The following is a 26,316-nucleotide window of genomic DNA, read 5'->3' as shown; positions in this document are numbered from 1 at the left end:
GAAAAATAAACACTATGGTAAAGCACGGATACCTGAAAAATCTCGTGTGTAACGAAATACACTATGTATACGCCGTTGCTTCGCAACACACGTATTTAGGAACAATAGACGGTCAGGTAGCGTGGAGGTGCCCCCAATGTGGTCCACCGCGCCGGGGAGTTGGTAAGGGGGGGCAACTTGAAGGACGCTGGCGTTTGTTCTCGTCGCCACACAAAAGTGAAGAGGCACTTAGCACTGCGGCGCGCCAGTTAGCCACCTAGCATGCAAGTGTTTACTTACTACTACTGGGGGAGCAGCGAGCGGCCAGCAGGATTAGCAGCGCGGCCGATGCGAGCCACTTGGTCCGGCTCACACGCATCGTGTAGCCGCCGTCTCCGCACCGAGCACCGTAAACTTTCGTCTTTAAAAAAAAAAAAAACAACAAAAAAAAAAGAATAAATGAATAAGTCTTTCTCTGTCTCCTGCGAGCGCGACCCTGAAAATTCGAAGGTAACGTCAGGTCTGCAGGTTTTCAGGTACTTGTGAAAGACCGCAGAGGCGTGTTGGGAGGCTAAACGTCCGTGTGCGCCCCCCGCATGTCTCTCACTGCTCAACCGCCGTCGTCCTCGTCAGGCTGCGGTTAGCTCGTCTCCATTGCGGTCCGCACTTTTTGTCCTTTGGCTCCTCTCATCTCCACCTCCTCCTCCTCCTCCTCCTCCTGGTGCGTACACTTGCGTCTGTGTGTGTGCGTTTCGACGAGTGTGAGGAGTGCGAGCGAGACTGCATCACTTTGTTCGATGCAGACACGCACTTTTTCATCTGAACCTCCCCTTCAAAGCGTCAAACCCGATGCAAGATTTGACGCATTGACGAGAGAATGTACATTTGCGTCGCATGAGTTGACGACCTGCGTGGGATTTGTAGTGAAATACTCTTATGGAACATTCTGCGTTTGTCGTGACACTGTTTAATTCGTTCATAGGTTGATTTCCAAAACAATTCCATTTCTTACTTTCCACCCACTTAATGGTGCTTTCCTTCCATTTTGACTTTTTGGATTCAGATAAACGTTTTCACCAGTTAACGATGAAGTAGTTCTTCTAAAATTCAGTCAAAAGTTGGGAAACGCCGTCAAATTCTAGTGGTCTCAAACCCACTAAGAGATCAAGAAATTCAAGCGAGCAACTCTTGATAATGCACAACGGTGAACTTGGAGGCATTCCACATTTGGCTATGACTGAATTGTTGCAGATGTTTGAATGGCGACCATTGCAGGGGTGTCCCCCGCCTCTCGCCCGAAAACTCAGCTGGGATTGACTTCAGCTCACCCGTGACCCCAAGAAGGACAAGCACGATAAGAAAATGGATGAAGAGGTGGAAGGTAAACCATTATAATGTCAGTACGGATTGCTGGCTGGGAGAAATAACATGGTTATACTGATGAATTGTTCGAAAATGGACATGCCTTTTCTATACTGGAGCACTTGATCTTCATTTTTGACACGGGTGATCTGGGGACCTGTCTCGCTGGACTTAGGGCGAGAGGTGGCGGACACCCTTGACCGGTCAGTCGTCAAACACGTTTCGCATACAGACAAATGACCATTCACACCGATGGACATTTTAGAGCCTTCATTTAATTTAATGTGAAGAGTGTAGATAAGCGATAATGAAGCGACGCACTTCCCAGCATGCTTGTAAATAATTGTATATAAGTTGTATATAGTGACACGTTGCCTTTTGATTCCTTTGTCGTGAAAGCGTCTCTGATGTCTCTGGAGATGAAGACGAAAATCAAAAGATGTGACCGCGCGTGAGCTGTAAAGGCGAGAGCAGATTCAAACCCAGAGCCTCTCATCAGTGAGGGAGACATGTCCTGCTAACTAACCAATGTGTTCAAATGACTAAATATAAGCGATGCAATGAAAATTTGGTTACCAAATCATTTTAGCCGGAAATGGACCCCCAAAATTGTCATTTTATGTTAACTGTTCTTTTGATGGCGGCGCGGGCACCCGCAGCGGCTCCTCTCTCTCCTGTGGTTGAGAGGAATGGCATTTCATACATGCAGCACATTTGACAATAAAGTTGACTTGAACTTGAAAATGCATTTTCCAGACAAAAGACTTTTCTTGGCACCAAAACAATGCAGCAGAAACAGGATGTGGTGATGATGTTAGCAAAAACATTTTAGGTAACCATGGTGGGTGAGCTAATCAGTGCGAACCCCTGGCATAGCAACCGGTCATCGTGGGGCACTGCCTTGGAGCTCGGGGTGGGGGGGGGGGCATCATGCTCCCGTGGCCGCCCACAGTGCACCTTGGTCGGCCATCCATGTGCCAATGGCCTGTTAAACCGTTTTTGGGTTTGGTTTTTTTTTTAGGTTTTTAAGGTATCGTAATTCACTTCAGTGTTCCAGTTTTCAGCCTTGGTTTCCTCATTTTCAGTTTTCGGTTTCAACCAAGAATGATCATTTTGTTCCATCCCTGTAAAATATGGTGAAATAAATTGCGTTCGAGGATGACTCCAACAAGACAATATAAATCTGGATGGTCAAAAAAAAAATCTTCAAGCATTTGTTTGGCTTTTATTTCAAGTTATTTAGACTCATCAGACTTGATGAGAAGAAGAATCCAACAAAGATCCGGCGACAGAGGCCAGGCTGCAGGTGGTTTCGGAGCCTGGTCTTCAGGAGCCGTGTGTCACTAACACAACCGTCTCTTACTCAACACGTTATGCCGCACTCCAACATTTCTTGGAATTACTTGGTTGCAGCAAAGTGCTACAACTACGTCATCCAGCTTCCAGCAAACTAGCTGTCGTCGAACATCACAAGTAAGTGAGGAAAGAAAAAAAAAACATTGATAAGTGTGGCCAAACCTTTGAAACTCTTCTTGATACGCTCATCCCTCCTACTCCCTCGCATCCTGTGTCCTAAATTTTGAATCTCCCATGAGGGGAACGACACTGCTACCTACTGCAAGTGCTGGTGTTAATTAAGGTCACTTTCCATGTGGCTGAGGCGCATCACTTGGTTGAAGCAGGAGGACAAGAATGGGACTTGATACTGTTGTGTTTGCTCAGGGCCTCGTCAAAGTCCAACATCTGGCCGTTGACAGTGATGTCCATGCAGCCGTGATAAAAGGCAGTCACTGGCGTGGCATCCAATGGGACATCAGCTGAAAGACGAGAGTCACGAGAAAAATATGGAGAGATGATATTAGGACCGGGAAACATTCTGTGCATGGATCTCATATCTCTCTCTCTCTCTCTCTCTCTCTCTCTCTCTCTCTCTCTCTCTCTCTCTCTCTCTCTCTATATATATATATATATATATATATTCCATTTTACAATACATTGTCCTTGAATAGTTGTGCACACTATTTAGCAAGTTACATGGGGTACAATACAAAGAGAGAGGGGGGGGGGGATCGGCATGGGGGAAATGGTTAGCACGTCCGCCTCACAGTGCAGAGGTGCAGGGTTCAATTCTGGCCTTCTTGTGTGGAGTTTGCATGTTCTCCGCGTCCCTGCGTGGGTTTTCTCCGGGTGCTCCGGTTTCCTCCCACATTCCAAAAACATGCACGGCAGGCTGATTGAACACTCCAAATTGTCCCGAGGTGTGATTGTGAGTGCGAATGGTTGTTCGTTTCTGTGTGCCCTGCGATTGGCTGGCAACCGGTTCAGGGGGTGTCCTCCGCCTACTGCCCAAAGAAAGCTGGGATAGGCTCCCGCACCCCCCCGCGACCCTTGTGAGGATAAGCGGATTGGAAAATGGATGGATGGGTATAAAAATGAGAGCGTGAGAGAAACTGACTGCAATTTGGAAGTGTTCAGAAGTCACGAAGTCCCTCCACCTTGACTAAATCTTCAATTCTTGCGGAAGAAAAACAATCCCGAAGCATGATGCAGCCACAGACTCCTGATTGCATTTGTGCCAAGCACCTAGTATGCTTTGGAATCGTGTCCAAAATGTTGAAGCTTGATTTCATCACACCATAACACATTCTTCCCCGTGTTTTTTTTTTTTCATGTTCATTGAACTTGAATACATTTCTGAGCTCTCAACGACTGTCACCAATTGTCAACAGCTACGATCCATTTGGTGCACAGAAAGACCTCGGTTGAATGCGGGATGCAATTAATCTTCTTTGATCATCGCAACGACATCAAACCTCGGGTGTAAATTCTTACAGTTGCGCACTGTGGCCGATTCACCTCCTGAGACAATAAAGAAACACAGATCATTGCTTTCTGGAATCAATCAGGATTGGTCACTTGGAAATGCTTCGGGGGGGGAAAGTTTCCTGTAACTACTTTTAAGCTCGCTTTGAAGCACTTTTTGGAAGACCTCAAAGACAAAACGGGATATTCAGATTGAAATGATTAGCGCCGGCACGTCGGCCTTTATATGGTCAGCATATGTCGTCGAGCGCGCTGCAGAGCAAATAAAGACCTTCGCGAAAAGAGATCCCCCCCTGTCGTTGTTCAGCGACTTCAAACCGACCTGGTATCCCACCAATGTAGGTGCTGATTGGGTTCTGCATGGTGGCGTTGAGGCCCTGGAGTGCCTCCTGCTGGGCATCGATCGGAATTTTCTTGACATTTGAGGAGTTGGCTGAGATTGAAATCTCGGTCGGCGTGACACTCAGCAGCACCGTTAATCGGTCGGGGTAACACAACAGCAAGGAGTCCAGCGTTGCCACCACTACGCCATCCAAGAACACTTGCAGGTTCTGCGACGGAGTGACGACACAAATCGATTGTCAGCACGTCGTTCAGAAACGCGCTTTGCGAACAAACGAGTGCTTTTTCCATCTGCACGTACGGCATCATATTCGCCCTCTGTTAGCACAGCAAGCGACAAAGGGACCCTGTTGTTGGACACGAGAGCAAAGAGGACGCCAGTGCTGCTTGAAGGACGAATAGTCATCCGTAAATCCACCTTCCAGCTTTCAGAGTCACCTGGGCACAGACGGGACACAACGGGACAAAAATTAGGTGCTATACTGCCTGTAGTGAATTCACACGAAGCGCCTTACAAAATATTAGTCACTACTAAGTACACTAAAACCCTTCCCTGATAATGTCACGATGATTAGTTTTGGTTTTGTTTTCCGCATAGCGCAGAGAGTTTTCCAAACAGCTTAGGACATTCAAATATTTAGAAATTCCCAAACACTAATGCAAAATATCCTCGGCAACAGAATCTATTTATTGTGTTACATATATTCCAGTGCACTGGTGTCAAAGTCAAGGCCCGGGGGCCAGATCTGGACCGCCACATCATTTTATGTGGCCCACAAGAGCAAATGATGTGCGTCAACGTCCACGATGCTTGCTAAAATCTGTACCGAAATGTCAAATTGAGCAGTGATTTCAAAACTAGTCAACCGTCAATTTGTTGCGCACAGGGAAAAATTCGATGAGATGATTGCGTAAACATTTATTCGGTTTCACTGCCGTAGCGGCCCTCCAGCGGAAGACGTAACTCCAAAGCGGCACGTGACAAAAATGAGTTCGACACGCATGTAGCTTTTAGTACATCAGGAGCAGTCTAAAATAAGAAAATGTGGACCTCATTTGAGCTTTAAAGTATGCCAGGACACGGCGGTCGACCGGTTAGCATGTCAGGTCTCACAGTGCAGAGGTACAGGGTTTGATTCCGGCTGCAGCCTTCCTGTGTGGAGTTTGCATGTTGCCCGCGTGGGTTTTCTCTGGGTACTCCAGTAAATGTAGAATGCTAAATTGTCCCTCGGTGTGAGTTGTGAGCGCGAATGGTTGTTCGTCTATGTGTAACTAGTTGAGGATGTACCCTGCCTGCCCCACCAAGACAGCTGGAATGGGTTCCGACAAGCCCGCGGCCCTCGTGAGGAAAAGCGGATAAAAAAATGGATGGATGGATGCCATGAGTATTCTCTTTTTTCCTTTCACCCCTACCACACACTCATCTTAAGTCAGACTCGAGTTATTTTAATTCAACAGTCTTGGTTTGGCATAAAGGTGAAGCACATTCAGAGGACATTTCCCTGTGCGGGCGGATAAAGTCTGACTTAACTTACTCACTGTAGTCAACATTGAAGTGTGCCAGTCCTTCCCCAGTGAAAAAAGATCCTCGCTCCACATGGATGTAGCAGTGTTTACTTTCCTTCTCATGGATGGCCTCTTTCACTCCAGATGCTCCCTGGTTCATCATGTTCCAGCCCCGGATGCAGCCGTCAAGTCGCGGGTTGATCTATCGGACAGATGGATGGTGAGCGGCTCGTCCCAAGTGACCTTCGTGTCATTCACTATCATGCGTGACCATCAATCGGGCGCGAGCCAGAGCCAAAGAAAACACGCAAATGGTGCACTTCAACTTACAGGTCTGACGAGACTGTTGCTGCGGGTGGGGAGACCGGCGATGTAAACTTTGGTCTCCAGTTTGCCGTTCACCCCCGTAAAGAGACGCTCTGGGCTGTTGATGCTCATGACGGCTTCCTTGCTGATCTTCACGCTGATGCTGTTTTCCAGTTCGTCCACAGAGATCTGCATGTCGCAAAAGGGCGTCGCCGTCGCCATTAGTCCGATCTCATTTCATACCATGAACACACTCACTCCTAAAAATGCCGACGCGCCTTCAAACCTTCTTACCACATGCCACTGTCCATCGTTGATGGCTTTGCCCCCACTGGTGACCTTTACCGTGTGCTGATTTTTAAACTGGACCTCGATTTGGCCGCCTCGTAGGCCCAGCATGAACCAGGCGTCCTGGGAGGATTCTGCATAGAGAATAACTCCCTCCGGGTCGAATGTGCGGAAGTCAAACTCGGCTGCAAACCTGCCGTCCACAAACGCGACGGCAATCACAGGGATGGCAATTCAATGATATCGACATTGAGGTGATTCACTCCCGTTCGCACACGTTTATATGCTAAGCAACACGTATTATCTGGTATTGATCAATAGTAAATAAGAATTAAATTAATTAAATAAAATAACAAATTAAAAAAAATAACAATATTGTATTATTTAAAAAAATAAATAAAAAATAATTAAATTAAATCACTGTACATGTCCCTGACAGTATTCACTTATAGTGTCACTGTCATAAGGACTGCTGTGAGAAGAAAAAAAAAAGACAGTGCAGGTTATTTATTGACGCGACTGTGTTGTTGTTGTTTTTTTCTTTGGCGTTGCAATTCCAACGTGACGACAGACACGCGCGACTGAGGGTAACTCGCCGCGCTCACTTTGTTGTGTCTGGCAGACGGAAGAGAAGATAGATCACGGGAAGCCCCGCAAACTGCTCCCCGAGGTACAACATCTCAGCGTATTTGGAGTCGTGCAACTCCACGCAGACCGGGATCCTTTCACAAGTGTGCTCGTCGTCCGCCAAGCGGAGACGCTGCCGCCCATCGCAGCGGCAGGTGTAGCTGCCCACATTGTTGACGCAAGTGCCCTCGCACACGTTCCCCGCGCACTCATCCACATCTGCAAGGATGGATTCACACACGAGTCGCTATCTCCTCATGTAAATCTCGCATTGGAGAATGACTTTTAAATAATCATGCAAAAGGGGGGGGCGATAGTTTTAAAACTCACCATTGCAGCTTTTGGAAGTGAAGTTGTATTTGTACCCTGCTGGGCACTGACACTCAAACATGCCTGGTGTGTTGACACATTGAGCTGGCTCTTGACAAATACTCGGGTACATTCGGCACTCGTTGACATCTGAAAAGTGTGAATAGAGACAAAAATAATCCCCAAAATAACCCTTTTGAGCCTTTATAAGACCAAGAAAAAAACACACACGACCTCCTTTCCATTCCAACCTGATGCAGTGTCTAAATTATTTTATCATCTTGCATAATGGCGACTTGTAAGCATCTCACAGATATTTTACTTGTCGAGGTTTCATATCGGTTGCAGTGCTTCTGACGCAAGAAATAAGTCCTCCTTTTCAAATGTTCACATCTTAACAAACCGAGCGCAGGAATACGTAAGAGCGAGCTATTTGCAAACAACCTGACCCGATCAAAAATGTGAGAAAGTAAACGTTTCGCGGTGAGTCAGTGCATGTTTGGAGAGACTTTGTACTCGACTAGCGCAAGATAAATAGCGACAAATAGGAGCGCTCGCTACCCGCTAATGTGAGACAGCAAACAACAGCAAATACGAGGGATGATGTCGGTTTAAGGTTGAAGGCTAAACAATCGTTTCTGACGCCTTGGAGGGCACTTTTCGTTTCAGCCGCCATAAGAATCGATAGTGTAGAAAAAGTTGGATGACCAAAGATTCCATATTTCCTTCTGATTATGCTCAGGACATGATCGAGGGGGGAAGTTGCGAGGGAATTGTTTGCTGAGCTGCTGGACACCACTTTGAAGCGGCTGCAATTCCATCATCGGGGGCGCCGTAAAAACATCCGCACTCATATGTTAGACGACCGCGTGAACGCTAAACGAGTTTGTTATTGCAGCTGCAGGTTGCAGGGGTGTAGAATTAAAATGAGATAGTAGAGTTCTGCACTGAAAAAAAATGGTGTGGTGACTTTTCTCCCATTTTATTTTGTCAAGTGGCTGCGCAAAATAAAGTCATCTGCATCCGGATACATGACAGGGCCGACCATCTTTTGAGTCCGCTAAAACTATTTCAAGCATAATTGTGTTAGTTTTTTTTTTTAACGCAACCCACCCAGGTTCATAGTTCGACCCATAGCAACGCGCTTAACAACGAAAATGCTTTTGTTCGGCAATCTCCGGCAAGTGATGTCATTTGCAGAATGCTGAGTGCCAATCAGCCACTGCAAGGTGGATTGTCCCGTGAACTGCTCTTTGCCAGTGTTACCGAGTTATTCGGCGAAATGCCTCGGCGCTGTGTGGCGATGCGCCGTTCACATTCACTTGCAAATGTAGCTACACACACACACACACACACGCACAATTTTAGCGAAGAAAATCCAAGCGAAATGCGCATACGTCTTACCCGCACAGTTGATGTTGTCAACGAGATAGTAGCCATCTTTACACGAGCAGTGGAAGCTTCCAGGAATGTTGTCACATTTTTGGTTACATCCCGCCATAAACTTGGGATCTGAGCATTCATCGATGTCTGTGCAATGGACAGTTGGCGGGGTAAGCATCATTTGAAAACGTGAAACAAGCTTCGAAAAACAACTCACCTTCATCACAGCATTGCCCATTCCAGCCAGGCTTGCACACGCATGTATAAGAGCCTTGACCGTCCACGCAACGTTCCGTACCTTCCCTGTAGCATGGAAATGGCGTGCACTGATTGCTGATTTCTGCACGACAACAAAGACATTTTGATGTGATGAAAGCAATTGAGACCCCCCCCAAAAAATGTCCCATTTAACTGTGACATGGACAATGATGTCGTCACAAGCAACTATGCCAGCTTCGTGGACCAGTTATGTGAAATGTATAATGATGACGATGTCTCAGAGCACCGAACGAAGCAACGTAGAACCAGCTCCCACCTTTCACGCAGGTCCGAAGGTCTGACGGGATGGCAGAATCGGAATTGTGGTTGTTAATGCCAACGCGGTGGGAGCCCAGACAAGCTTCAAAAGACATTGTTAATCATTACAAAGATCATTCATAGTCCAATATATTAAAAAAAAAAAAAAAATTGGTCTGTCTGCAAACTTACCAACATACCTCGGATAAAAGAAGTCCTGAAAAAGAAAAGGCTTTTATTTAGGATGTTGCAGTGGCAGTAAGGAAAGTGTGATAGCTTCAGCGCCAAGTAGTCCAAGTATTCATGAACCCTATTAAATATCATATTTACAGTTCGGCAATTGTAGGTATTTGTCAATTATTTTGGAAACTTATCCTTCGTTGTTCGCCGAAAAACTCACATCTTCGCTGTTTTGCTGCTCACACCAAAGCTATGTCCAATATAGAAATATTGCTTTGATGCTATCTTGCGGCCAAGAAACTATATTGCAATGACGAGAGGAACTTGGTTTTGTCAGGCCATAGCCATGTCTAATAGAGAATACGTTCTTTGCCGCCATCTTGTGGCATCCATACTCAATGACGTGCCTTTTTGGGTGGCTGTCAATTCCAGATGAATTTTTGCAATTCGCGGGAAAAAAAGACTTTTATCCCGCAAGTCGCATCATGGCATAATAGTTCGGAACTTCTCATTTGAGTGGATTTCTATTTCTTTTGGATTTTTGTTTTTTAAAAATCGTTTTGTGTCGAGAGCGTCTTTTTCCTGTTTTTGTCACCCACGGACGTGCTGTTCGAATGCCATTTGTTTGTGATGTGGAGGAAAAAAATGACACCAATATAAATCATTTCTAAGCCTTTTCCACCATGAATTGAGTCCAGCTCACCAACGACCCAACATGAGGACAAGTGGTCGCGACAATGGTTGGATGGATGGATGGAGCAGGTGCTCTTTTTCCTCTCAGTGAGGTGAGGACAGTTTTGACCCTTCTTACCGTCTCAGGGACGTTCTCAAAGATCTCCCTGGCCTCCTCCCGGTTGCACAGCTCCTCAATGCACTCCCTCTCCAGGTTGCCCTTCTTGCGCTCCTCAAAGAGCGAGTTGGCCCTCTTGCGCCGGCTCAGGAAGTGCGATGCTGTGCCCTTGCTCAGAACTGGAACACACATGAAAACACGCGCATGAACACACGTGTCAACAAAAGAGTTGTTGGTACTTTCGGAACAACAAGAAGTTCCCGCATACGGGATTCATCCAAGAATCCGCGCGGCTTCATGTTACAATAACATATGACTGATGCGAGCAGGAATTTAGTCATGTTTGCTCCTGACAGATGGCAGATGGAGCTGGAGCTTGCATGGAAGAATTGGCCAAGCCAAATTGCTCTTATATGAACTGGCCTGGAAAAAAAAAAAAAAGAGAGGTCATTGCGAAACTGAGATTTCCAAGAAATGACCTTTTGTTAGAATCAGCACCTCGTGATGTGCACGCGTAGTTTGAATCTTAAAACGCACTTTGTGTTCACTCCTAAGAGTTAGCGGTCACACACACACACACACACACAGATACACACAAAATATATCTATCAATGAAGTTTCTCCAAAGTGGCTCAAGACAAGAACTGTTGGGTCTGAATCGAAACGGTCGCAAACTTACATCTCGAAGCTTCGGCGAACGTCAGCAGAAAAACGAGACATGCCGAGACATGATTTTGCCTCCACATAGTCGAGTCGTTTCGTCCCGCTAGGCCCAACTCGGCTCCGGTAAAAGACGGACTTCAAACCTTATTCTTCCCGAAAACTGAGAGAAGCCGCGGAGGGTGGGGGGCAACTAGGGGCAGTCAAGTGCTTGCCTGTGTTGTCTTTGTGTGTGTGTGCGCGTGTGTGTGTGTGTGTGTGTGTGTGCGCGCGCGCACTAACTGCTGGTGGGTGGAACTCGTGCAGAAAACAGATTTACTCCACACAATGCACGCCGGGAGGTCAGCAGCTCCACAATGTGGGCCGGTGGGTCGTCAACAACAAACCCTTCGGTGGGAATTTGGGATCAGAGCGGCAACAAAAGTATTGACGCTCCGTATGCAAGTACAAGTGCAGATAGACTGCTAGGGAAAGTATTGCGGTACAGCACTCATTTAGCTCAAGGAAGAGTAAAAAAAAGAATAAATGCAGATTCTGAAACTTCAGTACAAAAGCTGAGAGCTGAAAATAGTTTCCCTTTTAAAACTTACTAGATTAATGATACCTGAAAAAAAAAAAAGTACAACTTGATGCTTGTAATTTTTAGGTTGCCAATAAGACACACCGCCGCATCACCATGAATCCATAATGGAGCAGACAGCATCAAAAATATGATCTGAAATGAATTCACGGTTGGGGAATACTGTACCCCTCTTCACCGAGTCTGTTATGTCATCCTTGTTCACGGTCGCATGGTGTTTGTTTCCGCCATGTCACTGTGGTGGTGCTCTGCCAGTTTCTTTCTGGCTCCCAATCACAATTAATCAGTCAATCAACAGCTGAGTTGACCTCTTTGTCTTTTTCATTATGTTCATGTTGGAAAAAGTAACAAGCCTTTTTGGTCAAAGGAGTAGAAAGTACAGGCATCTGATTACTGTATAAATGTTGGGAAGTAAAATGAAGTAAAAAGTCATCAGAAAATACATTTCCAGATGCCTGAAAAATCATTAACGGTAACAAAATAGTGCTATGGTGTTCATCTTATCTACTTATTGGGTAAATTAGGTTTCAGGGGTTTTTTGTTGTTTTTTTTTGGGGGGGGGGTGAAGAGAAAACTCCACCCTAACTAACAGTTTCTGCTGTCACTTCAGCCTTCGTCGGCGCTGCCACTGCTTCCTTGTGATGTGTCTTAAAAAACTGTCAGCTCGCTAAGAGTTTTTCTCTTCACCCTGTAAAAAAATGCCTGGGGGGGGGAAAAAAAAACTTTAAACCTAAGTAACAAAATATTTGTAGATGTTTACTTCCCACCAGCCGGGGCACATTATACATTCTTATTTGTCGATGCTGCTGACTAAACGTATGCTCTAACTTTTCAAACGTTTGGGGTCAATGAGGTGAGCTATTCTTGATCTTGGCCCCAAGACTGGCTCTGAAATAGCAGTACTTTTTCCTCAGGATGATCAAAAGCAAAATGATGAGTGAAAAAAAAAAAGCAATGATGTCATGACTTTGATTTGACAGAAAGATCAAAGCACTCAACAGGCACCCCATCAGATTCCTGATGCCTCGTATCCATTGTTCACGGCCTCGAGGACGTGAATGTATTTGGATGGTGTGCAAGCGGTGCTCTGACATGCGCTTCTGTGTTATCGTCCTTAATTACGCCGCAATTTGGAGTTCAAGGAATGCTTTGTCCTTCCAGTTGATTTCCCATGACTTGTGTAATATTTGCACCGTGCTGGCCCAACAACTAACAAATACCCACCGAATCATCTGGAAAATGTTAGGAAAGCATCAAAGAACATGGGGAAGTTCTTCCAAAGGTTTTCGAGTCAAACAGCGACGTTTCCAACTGCGCGACTGAACGAAACAGGCCATGAATTTGCCTTTCTCTTAAATGTTGTCGAACTCTTTTTTCGTGTTTGAAAGTCAAACATGCGAGGACAACTAAATAGGGAGCTTGCGTGAGTTTCGCAAAGATCATAACATGCATACCGAGTACCGTCACTACAACCTTTCATTTGCAAAAATGCCAAATCTAAAACAAAATAAGAAAGAGAACGAAAGAATGGGTCACAATGCTGATGAAATGGCGAACAAACACTTTGGGCTCTACTGAAGTCTAACCGAGTTATTTTGACAAATGACACGGATACCACTTTTGCATGAATATTTTCATTTAGTTGTTAAGGGAAATAAAAGCACAGTACATTTCACCATTCATCCCACTGTTCTATATACAGGACACTGACAATGGGCTATATTTTACTTTCTTAAAATATTTGGACAAAATACAAATAGATATGGATTTTATGTGTTGTTAATTTGCACATGGATGGGAAAAGGTCGATATTATTGCAAGGTCGATTAAAAAAAATAAAACACCGTTGCGGAAATCAGTCATTTGTTGGCTTCAGAGTGGCAAAGTTGCAGTTACTTGAACGACTTTTCCCCCAAACTCAGCTGATGTTTGCAAGGGTAAAAAAAAAAAAAGAAAAAAAAAAAGAACATGACTGAATGAGCTCGGTTGTGTGGTTTGTATTCAAAACCTGAGGAGTTAGTAGACACAAGTTGCACATTTGGCCAGAATTAATTAGGTTCCATGAGAAAGAACTGTGGTACGACATATCTATCCATGAAGAGCAACGGGAACAAAATAAGACAGTTGCCGCATGTGATTAGCATCATGACAGGCGACAGTGATTTTTTTTTTTGTTGTTTTTTAAAGTATATTTCACAATTGGCATGCTGCCTTCTCACCACTAACACTGGGTCGAAAACTTGGCGAGTCAGTTATACGTTCGCACGCCCACACACACACGAAACATTTCAGTCTTTCAACTCTGAGTCAAATTCAGAGAAACAGCTAACTACTGAATTCATATATATATATACACACACACACACACACACACACACACACACACACACACTTTTTTTACGGAGGATTTTATAGATGTTTTCAAAAAAAAAAAAGACTGGCACTGACCACAACGGTGGGGAGACGACCAGGTGCTTACATTTGGAGATACGAAGAAAGCATGTGAATGTTTTCTTTTCACCTGATTGCACAGAAGTGACTGGAGACTGCTGTGAGTACACATGCAGTGGTTTGGCAAGAAAAAGCACAGTAATGACACAGTGATGAGAGGTTGCAAGGACAATACACACACACACACACACACACACACCACACACAAAAGTGTGTGGAAGATTAAAATCCGGTACCTTTGAGGGAATATGAGGTGCAAGCTTGGCAGCAGGCAGCCTCTCAAATACGTTGGACACTACAGGTCCATGTTTCCATGGCAACACACAGGTAGGCAGCCGATAGGCAACACAGCTAGTCACAACGAAACCCATTTCACAATAGCTTGAGATGGGTCGAATGTCAGATGTGGTCGTCAAGAGTAAAGCGAAAGACAAATCTCGGTTGCTCGAGATGTGTGTGATGTCACTCGTTTCATAGCTGAGGGAGAGTTTGCTTCTGTCTTCAAACCAAGACAGAAAATCAACAATTGGATGCCATTCCTATGAATCTCTGCATCCAGTTTGGCAGGTGGCCAATAAAAATGATTGCGAAATGCACGAAGCATTTCGTATGTAGCTTGACACCACCTCCGTCCCGGCGCCGACGACCTCCAACAACGAAGTGATGCAAAGCCAACGGCTGAGGCAATCGTTGAAACTGCTCGCACAGGAACCAAAATAGGCTCGCAGGTTTTTTTTTTTTTTTTTGGTTTGGATTCAGTTCAACATCAGATCTCACTCAACCGGCCAGGGCATGACTTCAAAACACTCCGGAAAATAAAAGCTCAGCATTTGTTAGCGCGCTGATGATAAATGACGGCAGTCGGTGCCAGGGAAGTATCATTTTGCTCACATTTCCAACGCAGCAGGCTGCGCATGGTCCCGAAAAGACATTTTTGTCAGCTATCTAATTTGTAAAAACAAACAAACAAACAAGCAAACAAAAAAAAAAAAAACCCCAGGAAATACTGTTGCTCCTTCTGAAGTTTTGGTCTGTGAGATGTGATATACGAAGAAATATGACATCAACCAAAGTACAAATGAAAGCCATGAAATATAGCTTTTGAAAAATGTGCGGCGAGTCTTGTTGGTGCATTGATTTGGAGGTGATTAAAGTGCGTGTCTTTCACTGTCAATGCTGTCCAGTGAAAAGTTTGGTTCTGTCATCACATCACGGGAAGAGTGAACAGTTCTTCAACTTCTTCTTCTCCCTCCTTGACTTCTGTTCCCCTTCTGTTCGAAATGATCTGAGGTCAGTTTCTCCGTATAGGTGGAGTGTTGCATCTTGAGTCGTCCCGTTTCCCGTTCGGAAACGTCCAACTCGAGTTTTCCCTGAATTCAACACATCCGGCGTGAGCCACTTCGGAGCGGACGGACTGCGATTTACAGTCGAGTCCAACGCGCTGACTCGGAACATCACGGGAGGAGTCTCAAGACTCTGCCCGCCGGTCAGATGGAGTAAGTGGAGCTCTCTGACTGCTGACGGATGTAGCACTGGAAACTCTTGTCCCCGATTGGATGTTCTCTGGGGAAACAAGGAGAACTCACGGTTAGATGTTACAAGACACGGGATTGATCAGGAGTACAATTTCACGTTCGGATGAGCTCCACTGCAAGCGCGGCAAAATGATGCCTTTACAAATATGATCGTGCTCAATTTTGATTGAAACTGCACCGTATCAATGAAATAAGAAACATTTCATCACGATCATGAGCAAGCCATTATGTTGGATCTATTTAGATTGTGCAGGTGTTCCTAATATTGTGGCCAGCGAGCGTCACATTCATGGCTGGCATACTTCACCGCAAAGCCGCTTTTAGACGACCCGTAAAATAGTTTCCAAACCATTTTGGAGCCAAAGCGCATATTTAGAATGACAATGTTCGAAAAAAATGTCCCAAAAAAGCAAATACAACACAAATCACGACAGTTTCGTCTGAATTTCACAAAACCACAAATCTACACAAATTTATTTTGGAGTCAGCCAATCCTCCATGAAGCGTCTCCAGTTGGTCCAAAATTCTGCTAATCACCTCTTGACTGGTACTCGTAAGAGGGAGAACATAACCCTTCACTGGCTCCCTGTACATTTTAGAGTTCTTTTTAAGATCCTATTATTGGCCTCGGGTCTGCGCACTAGAAACTATTCGAGGTACGAGAACTAAGCGGAGGGTCAGAGGGTATCGAGCCTTTTCTGTTGCTGGAATGACCTTCTGCTGAACGTGAGGAAAGCCCCCTCATTGCCCATCATTAAAACTCGCCTTCAAACTCATTTTTATTCTTTGGCTTTTGACTCAGCATGATTTTTAGTTTGACTGTTTTTTTGTGCTTTCTACTGTCTTCGTTATTCATTTATTGTTTTGTTTTTGTAAGAATTATTTTTGCTCCATGTATCCAGCGATGTTGGTTTTGAAGCGCTTCATGAATACAGCTGCATCGACTTGAGAATTGTCCCTCCTGCCATCAAGTGAAAGGGCAGTTAACTGTAAATGAGGAATTTTTGGACCAATTTGATCACATTGAGTAAGCGGAATACCTGATGATTTCTCGCAGCACACTGGTTGGGAATCATGTTGTAAACACCACAATTTAAAAAAAAAAATGTAATTGTCAAGCCGGACCACGTACTGGCTGCCTATCTTGGTCTTCTTGAACTTGTCTCGTTTGTACTTGGTATGCTGCTGCTCCAAAGTCTGCACGGCTGAAACGATCTGCTTCAGGGTTTTGTAGGTCTCCTGGGGATCGTCAATGACAAAGCTGGAGTATTCCTCCTGCTCGGGTCCGTCGTACACCGACTTGCTGCCGCAGGCCTCTGCAGACCGAAGGGAGAGCCAACCAAAGAAGCGAGAGCGTGTGAGGTAAGACAAACAGCTGAACGCAAACGCACATTTGCCCTTTCTGACCTTCCATCTTGATCAGTTTGGTCATGTATGTGCTGTAGAGGGAATAGATCCTCTCAGTCTCTCTGTCCCCGTCGACATCCAGCTGGATGTTGGCTGGGAGCCTGCTAGAAACAGATGCACGCAGGACCGTGAGAGAGCAAAAGAAAAACGATAATGACCACCCAGAGAGGATTTTTTTGGACAAGTCCACACACCCGGTGCAGGGCATACAGCCAGGCGCCGCTTCGGCCGAGAGCTTGCAGCAGAGCCAGTGGCCGTTGAGGTAGGCTGAAGGATGATAGGTGCTGAGACGCTTGTGGTTGCATTGGCTGACTTTGGTCAGGATGTCGATCCAAGCTTGCGCCTCGACGCAGTTGTTGGCTTGGATGTAGAGGGCCCGCTCGTACTGGATCACCTGGAACATCTGCACCGAACCGCACAGGGAAGCCATGATTCATTTGAAAGTTTTCTCGAAATCTGTCAAATGGCTTTTTGTTGGGCTCTGACATTTTTCATCTTGAATGACTCCTCCTCCAGCCTTTCAACGGCCAGGATGTTCTCGATGGGAATGCTGCACAGCGCGCCCTCTCCTGGAAGCAAGAGGTAATGCATGACGTGGGGTTCTTTCAGTTGGGGATTTCTGTTCTAGGTTTCTTTTTTAAATACATTTGTCATAATTATCACCAGCTGACAACACATACACACACTACTCCTCACGCCATATATAAATATATATTTTTTCATTTTTAATATTACCATTAAGTAGAAAGCAATTACAGAAATACACTTGAGCATAGACGCTCCTTTACTTTTTAAAAAAATAGTATCTGTCATCATGTTTATGTCTGACCAGTCAGTACATCAGAAAAATGTGTGTCGGTTTTAATTATTGCACCGATAACACATGACAAATTGATCGGAATTGAGAAAATGTTGAAGTCTTCAAGTGCCGTGTTGGTTGTACAGGTTGGTTGATTGATTCCAGCCTCTTGCCGTTTAATGTGCACAAGGAAGACGCTACCTTTGGTCTTGTGGTACGTGAACTCGTGGTTGGTGAGACGAAACCATCTCTTTTTAAAGTTTTTCATTCCGAATCGGTTTCTTCCTTGCGCTCTCTTTATCATAAATCTGAAAGGAAAAAAAAAGAGAGAGAGACATTCAGCTAAAAATATTTATAGATGAGCCCGAGCTCAAGGTATTTAGGGTGGGGAGAGAGAGAGAGAGAGAGCACTCCTACGTGTTAAATATGTCGTCCATATGTGCGTTTGCCGTACAACTCGCTGATGTACAAATTGCAGTACGCAGTACACATGTGAAATAAACTCATTTTGTCAAGTGAGGAAAAGTAAAAGGATGCGCTTGTGCTATTTGGCTCAAACACAAACCCATAAAATGGAACGTCAATGCAAAACTAACTCACAACTTGGGAAAACGTTTCATCACATCGATAGGAGACCAGGACAAACAGTGCCGCTTTTGGCATGACATTCGCCGAATACGAAACCACAAGCTATTCGCAAGTGCAAGTAATCACCGCGTGGCGGTTTGTGAATCCCAAATGTATTTCCAGTTTATGTTGACAACTTAGCAACTGGCGCTCGGATTCAACGGTGGGAAAATTAGAAACAGCGCACTCTTGAAAACTGCCAGTGAGATTAATAGCGCAGACGTCGCTAATTGACAAAACATGTATCGCAGCATTGAGCACAAGAGAGACTCGTATGTAAGCGCCAGACTATTTAGGGGAAATGATGCAACGAGATTCCACAGTGAGACTTGTCTCTTTTTCGCATTCCTGAGCCCCGAGCGTGCAGATTTTCCCCCGGTGCCAAACCGTTTGGAGCAGTGCTGGAGTGTCTCATGTACAGCGATAAGGTGACAGTGGAGACAAAGAGTACAAAGGGGTCAGGATGTGGGCCGATATATGAGAAGGCAGGAATGTGCGTACAGTAAGCAGTTCCCGCTGTCACATCTGGCGTGATGAGGAACGCGAGGGGCTACCAATGTTCAAGCGAGTCAAATAAGAAGGCTTTTAGGGCTTAACGTGAGACACCTTTGCAGTCCCCATGCACGTCAGTCTGCTTGGCGCGCGGCGTCACCCAAAAGCTGTCACTTGATTTACGTGCGGCGACATAAAAACCAAGCGCAGCGGTTTCTAAATGTGTCACGGGGGGGAGAGGAGGTGGACCACTTGGGGAGGTTTTAGAGTGCACACACGAGGGGTCACGAGGGCAAAGAGAAGCTCTTACCTGCCCTTGGTGCCTTTTGACCCCTTCCCATCAACCCTCTTTATTGTGACTTTTACACTTCTACTCCCGGTAGCAGTAAAGACAAGAGGGCGGGGATGTTGGTGAGTGAGGCGGGAGGAAACTAACTTTCCCCTGAAGCCTCGTTAAAAAGCAGCATTGAAGTGAGAGCTGTGCACAAAACGACTCCGTTCGTATCGGTAAAAATATTCATTTTAGCTCGGGCACAGATGCAGTTGTCATCGGGAAGGGACAGGTCAACGATAGTCGTTAAAACAGCACTGAAATGGTCTACGCGGAGAAATATCACGTCAAGGCAGCATACCCCTCTTTGAGCATGATTGGTGTTTCAATACTCTTCTGATCCCACTTCCCTGACGTCGATATGAGGTCCAGAAACTGTGGAATGAGAACAAGTGTCACCAACGGTTCTCGAGAGTAGATGCTAAATAGTAGCCTACATTTTTTGTGTTGTCAAGAATCTTAGGACACAGGGGCTTTTTTTAAAAAATAATTTTCTCAGTCAATCAGGGGTTGGGAAAAGGGGGGAAAAAAAATTCAAGGAGACAATGTGAAGTCCTGTGAAATTTCTCAACATTAAACATACATTATTTAATATTGGATGTTGAAAAAAAAAAACAGACAAAAAAACGCCCGACTCACATTCTTCACAGCATCGGCATACTTCTGCTCATTGAAGTACTCATAAAATGCTGCCATGTAAGCCTCTTTGAAATTGGCCTTGAAGAAAGACGTGAAGAGGCATCGGGGGGAGAGAAAGCAATCAGACAATGTCGTCAGGATTGAACCGTTGAAAAAACATCACCCCCCCCGTTTCGGTTGGAGAAACTCACGGATTTTGACGTGGCGAGACTTCCCAACGTCTGGATGGTCTTGGAGATGAGGGTAAGCGTTCGGGAGGTGGCGGGATCCTGCGGAACCAAATAACAACAAAGATGAGCGTCGCTAGGACGCATCACAAACGGCAGACAACAAATGACCAACCGGTTTGCGTGTGAGATTGTAAACCGGCAGGCAGTCAATCCAACTCACCGGGTGGTGAGGCCGTAACTGAAAGAGGTTGGGCGAGAGGATGGCCGGAGCGAAGAAACGCAGGAAGATGAAACTGCTCACTGCTGTGTATCGGACATCTTGGTCCACTAGAGGAAAGAAAAAAATGGATTCTCATGTCTGTGCGACATGACACCTGACATACTGTACATTTACGAGTCACGAGATTAGATACAAACGTCACAATCAAATGAGGCTTGACACGAAACGAGAATTTCAGCCTTTCCAAACAGACGTTCATGGTAAAATAAACAATGAATGTTTGTTTCTTGTTGGACTTTCAGTTCTCTTTGGCTCATTTATCTCTGTAAAAGCAGTTCTTATGTTTGGACGTCAACAACAGATTGCACAATTTTGAGGACAGTTAAACAAGCACTGTCAAAACCAGTGAAAAAAATGACACCTGGGCCAGCAGCTCTCATCTACCACCTTCGGATAAAACAACAGCGAGTATCAGTCGCAGTTTGTGTCTGAGCGGTACGAGAGAGCAGGGCAGAAATGTGAGCACTTTTACGAAGGCCTGCTTATTTTTCAGAGGAAATGTTAGTGAGCCTAAAGCTGAGCGGGAGGTTAGAAACAAGACCCCTGGGGGATGTTGTGCATGCGTGGCAAGGAGAAGTCGGTGATAAATTGATGATACACGAGCGAGGAGTTTATGGAGACGTCCCCCCCGTCTCCGCACCCTGACACTCGTCCGAAGGGTTTTACTTCGTTGGAAAGTTTTTTGCCAAAATAGCTCAATGATAACAATGTGAACTTCTTTTTTAAGTGTAGTGTAATATTTTGACAGTATTTGTAATTGTGAGGAACTGCATTGCATCATACTGAAAGTTGTTTTGTATTTGACCAGCGCAGATAGCCCATTGTAGAACAAAAATGCGAGAAAGAAAAACAAATACAATACTATCACTACCACAAATGAAGACAATGATTGAAGACTTATTTCAGTTCATGTCCATCTTACCTTAAATCTTTTTGATGTACTGATTACTTATTATTCAATTAGAAGAAAATCATTGACAGAGGACTGGCAACAGTTTTGATGGCTGCTTGTCTTTTTTTTTTTTTTATAGTCAGAACCGTATTTTCAAAAAGGCAGACTACTGCGAGGCAGTTAATTTGTATTCTTGTGGCTGCAGTACCACACCTCAGCCACACGGGAGCAGCAGAGTATACAACACGAGCTACAGTGTACCGGCAAACCTCATAAAAAATGGCGATCACATAAAGCAACCTGTAATTGTGAGTGAATTGCAAAAGGTGGCCTTGAACACATCGCGCTATTAAGTACCTGTTTATCTGCTGCGCTAGTCACACACGAGGTCAGTTACCTTGGAAACGCGTGACCGCAGACTCCCTCAGCGAGAAGAAGATGTCACACATAACAGTTGGACAGCGAACGCCAGAGGTGGTGATCACGTCAAAGATACGGTCCACATAGCGGCGAAGGTTTCCCTGCGGCGAGAAGGTCAATCAGATTTGTCGGATAAGAGCAGCCGCATGCCGACCCTGCGCAGCCACGCGCGGTCGCTTTCCTACCCTGTTTGTCTCCAGGTTTTCCGATTCCTTGAGTTTAACTGGGTCAATTTCACAGGGCTTGTGTTCGGTGCAGATCTGTGAAGAGATGAAATCGAGAGCGCTTTGATACTTGTGTACTCTATACCGAGTTGCTTAAGATGCAAGAAGAGCGTGTAACTTCCAACCTCATCTATGATTGGTTTCAGTGTGACTCGTAGATAGTCCATCCCTGCCAGTTTCATGGTCTCGTCGATGCATTTGGACGTGAGCGAGTTCCCCCGAAAAATGGTGTTTGGATCCCTACGTTTGGAAGGCAGATTAGTCAAAACAGCAAAAAATATTGACAAATTCATTTGACCATCACCTAGTTGACTCAGGGACCATCCAGTATCAAGTGACCCAGGGACCGTCCAATATCAAGTGAAGTGAAGTGCTTTAATAAAATATAAATATTGATCGATGAAACCATTTTGAAAAGGAAAGATGAATTTCAATCCAAATTCACCTTTTTACTCAGATTTGAATCGGTGAGAAATCTGTCTCGCATTGCATTCGGGATTGCGAGTCAGTAAATAAGGGTCATTTAATCATGAAATGGTATTGTGATTTCCTATTTTTAAAATTACAGAATATTTGACGTGATTTAAAATAGATTTAGATTCACAGTGGTAATGTTACAGAAACATCCAAGAAAAAAAAGGGTCATTTCCAATGCTATTCATTGAGGTTAGCAAAACCTGACACTGGGCGATGGTCTAATAAGTTTATTAAGCACTGCACACATCTTCGTGAGATCATTTCTTGAAGCGAATTCAATTCATTATTTACATTTCGTGAAGGACAAGATCCAATAACAGCTTTGCACTTCATTTCAATTGACTTTCTAGTCTGCAACACTGAGCTGGCTTATGGTGAGTATCGATCGGCTCTTCAGACAATTGGCACATTTACAAACACGCGTCCGTCTTTCCGGTGATGATTGCGTCTCCCTCCTTCCAAAAAAAAACCGCATGATTATTAGAGCACTCACTGTGTGCGGTGAACTTCGGCGTGCGCGATGGCGCTGATGAAAGGCACAATCTTGCCATAGTGGAGGAAGAGACGCACGAGCGGTATGGCGGCCTCTTGCTTCTCTCGACACACCTCCCCCAGAATGTTCGCAGTGGACGCCGACACGGGCTGCACAAAAGCAATGTAAACGTGTGGCCTGCGCCGCGTGGCCGGCGAAGATCCACTCGCTCGCTCGCGTACCTGCACGTTAGCCGAGTGCAACAGCAAATCTCTGAGTGGGGTGTAGTGCTCCGAGGGGAAAACGTGGTCCTCGGTGTAAACGATGTTCAGGCGCAGAGATCCGAGCTCTTCCACCTTGACAGACTTCCCTCCGTTTTCCCTGGGCTGAAGATAGTACCTGAGAAGAGAATTCGGCCACCAAATTTTCATTTTTTTCAAAAAATAAACGGATTCGCTTTACATGGAGCTTCAGAATTGAAAATGCCATATAGGCCCCTTTCAAGTACCGTAAGCTAAATAAGGTCACCAATATACAGTAAGAGAAACATTTCGGTACGATGCAGTGCAATTTCGTATTTAGGATTTTTGAATCCTGGACTGTTTATGTTAACAAGAGATAGGATTCGAATCAGATTGAGGGGATATAGCTGTTGTGCAGTGTGCATGTATTAATTTGTATACAGTATGCACAGTATATGAGTCAGGGTGCAACTACCGATTTCATACATTAATATTCAAAGTGTTCACAAAGGTCAATTCATTGTGAATGCATTTGACATGTTGTGCACTGCATTTCATATTTAAGTCCCGAAAATAAGTCCAGGGTACATTTTGGGTCTTTTTACCCCTCACCACAGGGGGCTGAAGTTTACTCTAGAAAAAAAAAAAAAAGGGGAAAAAAAGCGTACCGTTAACGTGTACCATGGAGAGGTGCTGCCGCATCAAATTATTAGTATTAAGAGCGTTACAGTAAATTTGTTTTAAAAGTCCAATCAATTCCTCTTTTGTTGTGGCTCAACTTTGACTACGTTAGCCTTGCCCCCCCCCCCTCAAAAAACGTGATGCTTCTCTTTCCAAAAGGAAGGCAGAAAAGAGCAATGAGATGATGTCCTGTCAGTCGAACCGGTGTGGGACACATCACACCTACCATGCATCGTGGACTCCAAGTTGACCCAAAACTCTGAGTGGAACCCGCACTCCTCCCAGGAACTCATCACCAAACTTCAAGTTGCTCAAATTACACAGGTCCACCCTGGACATAAACCAGAGTGCGCTGTTTTTTTTTTCCCAACACGCAGACTGAGCTGATTGGAGCGTCACTTTGCAAGGCTGCTTTCTCTTACCTCAAAGCCAGTTTGTCCACATCTTCCTCTTCAACATCAAACTGTCGTTTTGTGTAGCTCAAGGGCCGTGTCACCTAAAAGAAGAGGAACCATCAAATAGGATGGGGGGCGGGGCGGGGGGGTGGCGTCAGCGCCAAACTCATCAAATCATGCCTTGTAAGTAGGTCACAGTCTTGCGGGAACAAAACGGGTCTTCCCCGATCTAAAATTGGAATCCTATGCCTCCCAATATGATTCAGTCCATATTGTTGAATACGGCATCGATTTACAGTGCACATCTTAAGAGCCCGGGCATTTGTATCTTGTGTGTCAATCACAGTCTTGTCCTGTGCATCCAAAGAACAATCGAGGCCTTTTCCTCGAGAACCTTCACTCATCAAAAGTCGTCCAATTTCATCTATTGGACAGTCACAGACAGACACACCTTTTAAGGTCGCTGAAACGTTCTGATTCGGAACCGCCGTGATGAAAACAACAAGAGTCTCCGAAAAAGATGATAGGGCCTTCGCACTATCTCGTGGCTCCAGGACAGGATGTTTGCGGAGTGTGGGACAGCAGATAGGACAGATAGCGCAGTAACGCTAATGTGATTAACCAATGATAGCAAACAATCGGCCATTTCAAACCAGAACATTTCCGTTACGAAATGCTCAGAGGATGGATGTTTTGGAAAGAAGCTCAAAGGCACCGAAGCACACGCCGGCTCACGCATATGTACATACGTACGCACACAAACGTACTTGCGTATATGTGTCTATAAGTCGACACGCCTCTGATAAACACGCTCTCAGATGTCAGCCACTTCAACGTTATGCATCCGAATGGATCAATAAAAGTGATTCTTCGGCGGGAGATGTGAATCAGATGCACTTGAGATCAAATCACAGCAAACCCAATCCGTTTAATTGAGTGAGGCTCACGAAATTACGGCTTGTACTCAGTCCCGAAAAAAGGGTTTCGATTGATGAAATGACAAGAACCCTCCCCGCGGGTGGACTTGTAAGGCGTTGATGCAAATTAGAATCTTAAAAAGTCATCGGGGCCGCATTGATTGACTGCTCCGCATCCGTACCTCTGTGCGGCCAGGCTCCAAAATGTTGAGCAGAGCTTCCTTAACTCTTTCTTCTTATTGAGAGACACACACAACAATGACACGCTAAGGTCGACTTTTGTGGCGGAGGCTAACCAACGGCTGAGTATTTTACCTCAAAATAGAAAACTTCATCAAACTGTGGATTATTGGTTTTCCTCTTCACTTTGGTCTTCTTTACTTCTGACCTGAAGGGAGCGGGAATACAGCAGAAAGCAGTCATTACGGTGAGGGCAATGTGGTTTCCAGACTTTACTGCTGTCATTGACATGTTAGATTGCTGCTTTGAATGTCATCCTGCACAGTAACAACCTCCCGAATCGCACGTTGTCGTCCTTTTATTTGGCAGATTGATTGATTTTTTTTTGTCCAGCTGTTACTTTGTTTATTTTGGGTGTGATTACACTTTCAAGCCAGTTCAAACCAATTAGATGGCAGCACACTACTTTGTTTGACACTGTGAGAGGAGAATGAAAACAGGAAGTATTTCAGCTCAGCCAAGTTTTTAACTGGAGTTAACTGAGCGTCAAATCCTCTTCAATCCTACCTTTTGCACCGACAGAAAGCGACAGGTAGGTTCATTTTATCATTTACATCTTTGGGCAGGATTATTGATGTATATTGTGAGATAACAAAAAAAAAAAAAAAAACAGGATTTCTTTCCTCTAAATATGTAAAACGATCACTGTTTGTACAATATTTTTGTTATGCCTTGTTCCTGCTCTGCCACATATGTCATTAAATGTGTTTATATTATTGAAAAAGTATGTTCATGTTAACAAGAAATGAAGTTCAACTGCATTCAGCCGTATTCCCCAAAAATGTGAACGACGCGGTGGCATGGACATGTGATGTGTTGAATGATAGCAGAAACAACTGTGTGCACTGCGGATCTAACCTGGAAGGACCAAGTAGCGAGACAGCAGCATAAGGGTCACATTGGCCATTAACGATGGGAAGACCTTGGCACTCCAGCACTCTGTAGGGACGCAAATGAGACATGTTTTTTTTTTT

General features: G+C 44.9%; 2 protein-coding genes across 2 annotated transcripts in view; both read right to left on the bottom strand.

Annotated features, from left to right (window-relative positions):
• Window positions 1–2,546: 2,546 nt before the first annotated feature.
• pros1 (protein S) lies at window positions 2,547–11,313 on the bottom strand. Its single transcript, XM_019876369.1, has 14 exons — window positions 11,091–11,313; window positions 10,433–10,590; window positions 9,634–9,658; window positions 9,461–9,544; window positions 9,143–9,265; window positions 8,947–9,072; window positions 7,564–7,692; window positions 7,212–7,452; window positions 6,613–6,799; window positions 6,343–6,507; window positions 6,046–6,214; window positions 4,808–4,944; window positions 4,487–4,715; window positions 2,547–3,158 (listed from the first exon to the last, which is right to left on the bottom strand). The coding sequence occupies exons 1-14, from the start codon at window positions 11,155–11,157 to the stop codon at window positions 3,007–3,009; spliced, it is 1,992 nt and encodes a 663-aa protein (XP_019731928.1). The 5' UTR covers window positions 11,158–11,313; the 3' UTR covers window positions 2,547–3,006.
• A 3,801-nt stretch (window positions 11,314–15,114) lies between these two features.
• Window positions 15,115–26,316, bottom strand: part of rasa3 (RAS p21 protein activator 3) — a 30,888-nt gene continuing 19,686 nt past the window's right edge. The window contains exons 6-24 of the mRNA XM_019876368.1: window positions 26,201–26,281; window positions 25,418–25,490; window positions 24,213–24,286; window positions 24,017–24,121; window positions 23,110–23,266; window positions 22,889–23,037; window positions 22,044–22,158; window positions 21,880–21,954; window positions 21,672–21,795; window positions 20,323–20,429; window positions 20,124–20,201; window positions 19,933–20,010; window positions 19,595–19,668; window positions 18,045–18,151; window positions 17,531–17,613; window positions 17,239–17,447; window positions 17,045–17,148; window positions 16,770–16,953; window positions 15,115–15,665 (exon numbers count right to left, since the gene is read on the bottom strand). Coding sequence (XP_019731927.1) covers window positions 15,590–15,665; window positions 16,770–16,953; window positions 17,045–17,148; window positions 17,239–17,447; window positions 17,531–17,613; window positions 18,045–18,151; window positions 19,595–19,668; window positions 19,933–20,010; window positions 20,124–20,201; window positions 20,323–20,429; window positions 21,672–21,795; window positions 21,880–21,954; window positions 22,044–22,158; window positions 22,889–23,037; window positions 23,110–23,266; window positions 24,017–24,121; window positions 24,213–24,286; window positions 25,418–25,490; window positions 26,201–26,281 — 2,053 coding nt within the window. The 3' untranslated portion in view covers window positions 15,115–15,589. The remainder of the gene's footprint in view (window positions 15,666–16,769; window positions 16,954–17,044; window positions 17,149–17,238; window positions 17,448–17,530; window positions 17,614–18,044; window positions 18,152–19,594; window positions 19,669–19,932; window positions 20,011–20,123; window positions 20,202–20,322; window positions 20,430–21,671; window positions 21,796–21,879; window positions 21,955–22,043; window positions 22,159–22,888; window positions 23,038–23,109; window positions 23,267–24,016; window positions 24,122–24,212; window positions 24,287–25,417; window positions 25,491–26,200; window positions 26,282–26,316) is intronic.

Source organism: Hippocampus comes, unplaced genomic scaffold, assembly GCF_001891065.2.
Source record: "Hippocampus comes isolate QL1 unplaced genomic scaffold, H_comes_QL1_v1.1 scaffold150, whole genome shotgun sequence".
Taxonomy (NCBI): Eukaryota; Metazoa; Chordata; class Actinopteri; order Syngnathiformes; family Syngnathidae; genus Hippocampus; species Hippocampus comes.
Note: the sequence above shows the minus strand (reverse complement) of the source record. Positions and strands in the feature narration are given on the sequence as shown.

Coding starts and splice junctions, on each gene's coding strand:
- pros1 (XM_019876369.1), bottom strand. CDS start 11,157: ATGTGGAGGCAAAATCATGTCTCGGCATGTCTCGTTTTTCTGCTGACG. Junction 6,508..6,612: donor ACGATGGACAGTGGCATGTG/GTAAGAAGGTTT, acceptor TGCGACATGCAG/ATCTCTGTGGACGAACTGGA. Junction 6,215..6,342: donor GCAACAGTCTCGTCAGACCT/GTAAGTTGAAGT, acceptor TCTGTCCGATAG/ATCAACCCGCGACTTGACGG.